At 40.8% G+C, this 7025-nt stretch overlaps 1 protein-coding gene across 3 annotated transcripts; it reads left to right on the plus strand.

Annotated features, from left to right (window-relative positions):
• The first annotated feature begins 900 nt into the window (after positions 1-900).
• On the plus strand, positions 901-6099 carry zbtb18 (zinc finger and BTB domain containing 18). Of its 3 annotated transcripts, none has more exons than XM_078405359.1 (2): positions 901-1032; positions 2689-6099. In XM_078405359.1, the coding sequence occupies exon 2, from the start codon at positions 2703-2705 to the stop codon at positions 4278-4280; it is 1578 nt and encodes a 525-aa protein (XP_078261485.1). In that variant the 5' UTR covers positions 901-1032; positions 2689-2702; the 3' UTR covers positions 4281-6099. The 3 variants fall into 3 exon arrangements, with proteins under 3 accessions (XP_078261485.1, XP_078261484.1, XP_078261486.1); XM_078405358.1 differs by lacking the exon at positions 901-1032 and adding an exon at positions 1453-2089; XM_078405360.1 differs by lacking the exon at positions 901-1032 and adding an exon at positions 1463-1594.
• The last annotated feature ends 926 nt before the right edge of the window (positions 6100-7025 follow it).

Here is a 7025-nt window from a genome sequence, read left to right on the forward strand (position 1 = left end):
ACACAAAAGCTGGTCATTAGGCCCTCTGCTTTTGCGTGTCAATCTTGAATGACATTGACAGCGGCTACGGTGAAATCAACAGCCTGGAATAACAAGTTATTTGAATTTAGTTGCCTTAATTTCTTAAATTTCTCTTTTATATTTCAGCTGTACACGAAACGATGCACCATGTAATAGATTTTTGTTTTGTTATTTAGATTGAGGCAACTGGTAGCATCCAGATTTAGCCGTGCCTCCTGCAGCCCAGTAACAGTAATATCAGAACAACATCGGCAGCAGTCACAGACGACATTCCCAGCCTTACAGACGAAGTAGCTGTGCACTGCCAGTTGGAGCACACATGCTGACGATTAACTGGAAAAAGTCGGAAAATGTGGACAGAATCTTGACATTCTTTTTAATTCGGCAAAAGAAACGCGGGTTGCAAATATGCAGCAGCGGGGTGACCCCTTTGCAACATCTGCAGACGTGACTCTGTTTCGTCACGTCCTCCCGTTTCTATAGTGATTTTATTATTTCTGTTTTCTCAAAATTTATGCTCTTCAGGGTCGAAAACCCTTGCGCGGAATTGCACATCAACTTTTTTTGAAAAAAAGTTTTGACTATTGTTTTTAAGTGTACCAGTCGAGAGATCATTTTCGAATTAAACTTCCGTTTCTGCATATCTCCAGACAACCTGCATTCGCCACACGAAAGCTCTCTCTTCGGCAAAAGGCGAACGATGGTAACTGAACTGGCGAGGATTCAAACTTAAAATTCTGTTGTGGTGCCCGCTGACTACAACTCCCGGAATGCACCTCACCCTCCCCACCGAAGACACGCAAATCCCCCCCCCCCCCTCCTTTTGCTGGCTCACGGTTACTCCGAAATAACCTACCCTGAAAGCGGAAGCGCCGCCCACTTTACCATCCGATTGGCCCGTGGGATCCCGGACTTTCTTTTTCGGGAGGTTGCTGGCCGATTCCCGGCGTCTTTTGTGGTCGGCAAAGACTTCAATGAAGATATGATGTCACTCACACTTCCTCCGTCAAGGTAGGTAGGGAGCACGGAATAGCAACAGCTCTCCAACATCTGGCCGCACTTATCTCCTGTGTGTGTGTGTGTGTCTAGCTCTCTCTCATGAAGTCCTGAAAGTCATTGGTTGCCTCCTCCTCTCCCTCCCACCGACTTGCACTCACTGTTCTCGAGGCAGAAAAGTGCCCCCTCCCCTCCCCTCCCCTCCCCACTTCAATTTTGTTTCCTGTGAGTATCTCAGAGAATCAAATCCCTCATGGATTTCCTCTTCAACTACTCCGGTTACCAAGGAGAGGAGGGCAAAAAAAGGGGGAGGGAGGGAGGGAGGAGAAGCCGTGTTGCCAGGAGCGGCGCGGAGTTACACTGTTTCAAAATGTTACTCTTTTCCCTCTCAGTTGTTGCGACGCGTTGTTGCTGGTAACCAACCGTTCACGCGCTGGCGGTGGAACGGGAGCCCAGATCGTTCCACCGACGAGGCGGCGGCGGCGGCTGAAGAAGCGTTATTACTTTTCTCTCTGGGTGTTGTGGTTTGCCTGCCGTCACCATGCATTGAGGATCGCTGCTGCAGCACATTTAACAGGTCGCCCTGTAGCGGTTTTTTTTCCAAAGTGCTCTGCGGCCGCAGTTTATTTGTGTCATTTCAAGTGAAGTGGATATTTTTGGCAACAAAAGAAAATAAAGGGGAAGGAGGGGTGTGAGGGGAAGACACGGCGATGTACTTTATTTGGTTTTTATTTTATTTGGGGGGGGGGGTATTTTTTTGCCTTTTGTAACAGATAATGAATTCAAACGTGAGATTGGTGGCAGCAGCAGCAAACACGACACGAGTAACATATGGCATTAAAAAGCAGCACAGCTGGAGGTAGCATTTCCATTTGAAGTGATGTCAGAGCAGCTGACAGTCTGGCATTGCTAGGTTTTTTTGTGTGATCTTGCTCCGTGTGCCGGTATCATTCCTCTTCAGTCTGCTTTTTTAAACTTGACAGACCAGAGTCACAAAGATTTAGCGCACCATTGAAGGTGTTCTTTTGGGGACTGATCAAGAGAAGTTGCTCTGTTTATATTCCTTTTGCAGGTAGGGGGGATATTTTTAATCGTTTTGTAAATACTGCTAGAAATTCTGTATGCTAATATTTGTTTTTATTTTATTTTGACTTGACAGATTATTGCTATTAGAACAAGCTATTTTTTTTCTTTAGTTTGCGGTAATAGTGACTAATTTGGGATTCGCAGATTGCGACGCGTGGAATTGCCCAGACAGCTGTAATCGCACTCCATTCTTTAATCTCTTTATCTGGGCAGCAGCTGCCATATGGCCATAGTCATCTGTATCAGATGTTTATAAGCTTCGTTTTCGTCCTGTCTCTGTCCTTTTAGGCATCTAATTTGATCAACAGTACCTTACTGACTATCATGTAATCTTTATTTTTAGCCATTTTAAGGATTAGAGATTCGGACATAGTACAGTTAATGTGATTGAGTTTGAGTCTTGTGGTAGTTTACGTGCTTTTCCCCCTTCTGTGCACTGCTCAGGCAGCAACAAAATAATTTGTTATGACTTTATTTTTCCTTTATTAATCTTTAGCTGTAGATTTCAGGATACTTGGAGCAGGAAGGGGTTGCTTTTTGCATTACTTATACTTTTAAATGTTAACAAACTTTTATCTGCTACAGGTTATGAAGACAGTATGGAGTTTCCAGACCACAGCAGACATTTGCTCCAGTGTCTGAGGGAGCAGAGGCATCAAGGTTTTCTTTGTGATTGCACTGTCTTGGTTGGAGATGCCCAGTTTCGAGCCCATCGTGCTGTGCTTGCTTCGTGCAGCATGTATTTCCATCTCTTTTACAAGGACCAGCTGGACAAAAGAGACATTGTTCATCTGAACAGTGACATTGTTACAGCCCCAGCTTTCGCTCTCCTCCTTGAATTCATGTATGAAGGGAAACTCCAGTTCAAAGACTTGCCTATTGAGGACGTACTTGCAGCTGCAAGTTACCTTCACATGTATGACATAGTGAAAGTCTGCAAAAAGAAGCTGAAACAAAAATCTACTACAGAAGCGGACAGCACTAAGAAAGAAGAAGATGCCTCAAGCTGCTCTGATAAAGGGGAAATCTCCTCTGTGAGCAGTGCACACGTTGTGGGGGAACTAGCAAGTGAGGAGGATGAAACTGAGGAGGAAAAAGTGAGTGCTACGGCATCAAGCAAAAGGGACTTCGTTATTGAATCTGGGAGCATGTGGATGAGATTGCCCTCTGACTCAGCAGGCATCACTCAGCCTGGTGTGGAGGTTGAGACACATGCAGTAACAGCTGGAAAAACAGTGTCCAGTCCCTGCAGCTCAACAGGGCCTTTGTCCCAGAGGTCTGCCAGCTCCATTAAGGATTCAGCAGATGTTGACTGTGTGCTGGATTTGTCTGTCAAGTCCGGGCTGTCAGCAGGAGAAATCGCCAGCCACCCTGATGTCTCGCCGCATGAAAACGGTGCCAGAAATAACCTGGTACAGGTTAAAGTAGAGAAAGAAGTATTTTCTGACGAGGAAGGCAGCAGCACTAATGACTTTGATATGGATCAAAGTAGCACAGCAAAAGACAGTGCAAGTACAATGAACAGAGTTCATTACAACTCACTCCATGTGTCTGCCAGAAGAGAAGCTTCTGTTTCGAGCGAGATGGACCGAGAAGATCGAGCCAGTGACGATGAGATGATAACCCCTGAGAACGATGGAGCACAGATGGAAGGAAACATGGACAGCAGTTTGCTCCCTTACTGCTCTAATATACTTGGCTCTGCCGGCCAAATCTTCATGTGTCCTCTGTGCAACAAAGTGTTTCCGAGTCCACATATTCTGCAGATCCACCTGAGCACGCACTTTCGAGAGCAGGATGGCCTCCGTAGCAAGCCTGCCACTGATGTCAATGTGCCCACTTGCTCGCTGTGTGGGAAGACTTTTTCATGTATGTACACCTTAAAACGGCACGAGCGAACTCATTCAGGTGAAAAGCCATACACTTGCAGTCAGTGTGGGAAGAGCTTCCAGTATTCGCATAATTTGAGCCGACACGCGGTTGTTCACACCCGGGAAAAGCCACACGCATGCAAGTGGTGTGAGCGCAGGTTCACCCAGTCGGGTGACCTGTATAGACATATTCGGAAATTTCACTGTGAGCTGATAAACACACTTTCTGTTAAAACAGAGTCTCTTAACTTGCCTGCAATGCGAGACTGGACCATAGAAGACAGCTCGCAAGAACTCTGGAAATAAAATCTAACTGTGGAACATTCTGAAAATCAAGTTTCTGGTAATTTCTTCTACAGCTTTTTGGGCACTGAATTCTCCACAAAATAATAACTATAAATACTGTTGTTAACAACACAGTCTACAAAAATGAGATTCTGTGATTCATAATGCAACATAAGGTAAATAATAATTAACTATTAAGCTCGATACTTATTTAATAAATATTCTTATTTTCTTTTTAAATGCACCCTGCAGTTGTGGAGTGCACTGCAAAGGATGCTGCTGTATAGTACATGAGGTTTTGTTGTTGAAATTTTTAACAATGAACCACTAATTCCTTAAGGTCTTCATTAAAACTTGTTAATATTTTAATGTTGCACAATTTCTGGATATTTAAAACTTTTTTTGTACAATGCTGTAAACATAATTATTGATTTCATTTCTGTATGCCCGGGAAGGTGCATTTGCAAATTAAATGATCTCTACCCTGTTTATTCTTAACCAGAAACTTGATGTAATTTAGATTCTAAATGTATGGGATTTTCAGGCAAATTAAAATTATGTTTGAAATGTGAATTATATTACTGTACGTCTTACTGCATTGAATGGATTTAACAAACCTGATGGATTGTTTTTACGCTCTTAATCAGGTCTTCTGAAAGTGAATATTGAGGCTATAAGAAAATGCATGACTTTTATCGGACTTTTTGGGGTTTTCGTTTTGCAATTCTATGAACTTGGCAAAGTATGTGACTTAAGTTTTTATTTAATTAGTGAGACAATTGTTTTTCCTGAGATGCATTTTTGCTAAGTGCAATAGCACCATGAAAAATGCCACTGGTGTTGCACAGCAATTTTTTTTTTAAGTGTACTGCTATGCAGTTTCAATATGTGAACCAATTTTCCCAGTCACATATATCTATAATATATATATAAAATAATATGTATATATTACACATAATGTGACCAGAATTGGTGGTTAATAGAAATCAATTGGTTATTAGGTTTGGGAGTGGAGAGGTAGGCAAGAAGGATTCATGAACCCAGTTTTGAAGAGGGGGTTTATTATATAATGTGTAACCAAGCAGCTGAAGTGGCTGCTTGATATGTGTGTGGTTTTAATGAACAACACATATGGCAAGTGTTTTGCACAGTGTTTGTTTTCCTGTCTTGCACTCGCAATAAGGTCTCTGGGAGTAGCACGGAAACGTGGCTGTTTTCCCCCTTTTTTCGTGGGTTTTATTTTTTTTACTTGATTGCCTTAACTACTGTAAACATAGCTTATTTTTGTGCACAAAGGCAATATGATTATTAATGGAAAACTAGATTGTGTATTGCTGGATTTTTTTTGAGCGGGTCATATGAGTTTTTCCTTTGGCCCTTGACATTGTTTTAAAGCTGTGAAATGGCCTCTAAGATTCTGTAATTATGCTAGTTACTTGAAGAGTTTAAATGTCTGACAAAAGTAAGTTGAACTGTAGATTTTTAAAAATGTTTAGGTAAGACAATCAGTGTCTTTAAAATGAACAGCTTCCTTGGTTCCCACGTTAGTTTTCTTTGTGGTATTTGTGAGTATGACTCTGTTACTTTTTCCTTACAGGTGATCCTTTAATAGTTCTATTTTTGTTGCTTTCCTCCCTCTTCTCCCCCACTCTAACCCCACAAGCCTGTAATATTCTACCTTTTTACCTGGATTTAGACTGACGTTAGCCTTGACAATCATAGTCTGTTTTAATTTTCAGAACAATGGGGGGAGTAAATTATAATGCTGTTTAGTTTTGTACCTTGATGTGCCGTTGGTGGAATTTTTAAATTGTGTGCTAACTGCAATAAATTATGTAAACTGGAAAAGCTGTTTAGTTGTCTTTCTTTCGATTTGAAATTTATTAATTCCCTACGTATGCATCGTCAACTCCAGACTTCTGAGCACAAAATGTTAGACCGCCGAGGTTTTCTTCGCCTTTATTTCTGTAGACACACCTTCACTAAACAATTCCAAGTTGTTACAACATACAATTCGCATGGAAATTTATTTCTCTATCTAAAGGAAAGTTAATTTTTCTCCAGTTACCTTATTTATAATATTAATGGCCCTTCACAAAATAGCTATAACCTGGCAAAAATTACATCCTGTATAAAGATCCTTGTTCATTAAATTGTTGTTTTTTTCTTCAATTAAACTAGATGTAAATAGATACTGAATCAAGATTTTGAATAGATGTGAATCAAGATGTTTGAGTCCAATGAGAGTAAAGTAAATGAAGTGGTTTGACTCAGCTTTTTATTTAAGAAAAGTTTAATTAAAAGCTTTTGGAATTGTATGTTCTCTCTGGTTCAAAAAACCGACAGCAACAACTCGCATTTGTACAGTATATATTCTTTACTGTGTAAAATTAGTATTCTAAAAATCCTTTTCTAATTCTTGTGGATTTATGTTATAACAGAATTGAAAGCAACAATGGGCCACGAGTGTTGTAAGAAATAATTTGCAAATCACAAGGAAAGCTGTTTATGAATATGCCTTACTGGCTTAATATTTTAAGGACATCTGCATACAGGAATGACATGTCCAGCCACCTCTATTCCATAATTTTGACAAATCGCATGCAGGCTTTTGATTTCCATTGCCCGCTAGTCCAAATCAGAAAAAATAACGGGAGATAAATGAAATAATTTGAAAGTATCCAGCTACAAGATTGTTAATGGTTCTTCCTGTTTACCAATGCGCAAAGATGAAAACGATATTTTTAAAACACCTCTAACATCGGA

Source organism: Rhinoraja longicauda, chromosome 9 (assembly GCF_053455715.1).
Source record: "Rhinoraja longicauda isolate Sanriku21f chromosome 9, sRhiLon1.1, whole genome shotgun sequence".
Taxonomy (NCBI): Eukaryota; Metazoa; Chordata; class Chondrichthyes; order Rajiformes; family Arhynchobatidae; genus Rhinoraja; species Rhinoraja longicauda.

Coding starts and splice junctions, on each gene's coding strand:
- zbtb18 (XM_078405359.1), top strand. CDS start 2,703: ATGGAGTTTCCAGACCACAGCAGACATTTGCTCCAGTGTCTGAGGGAG.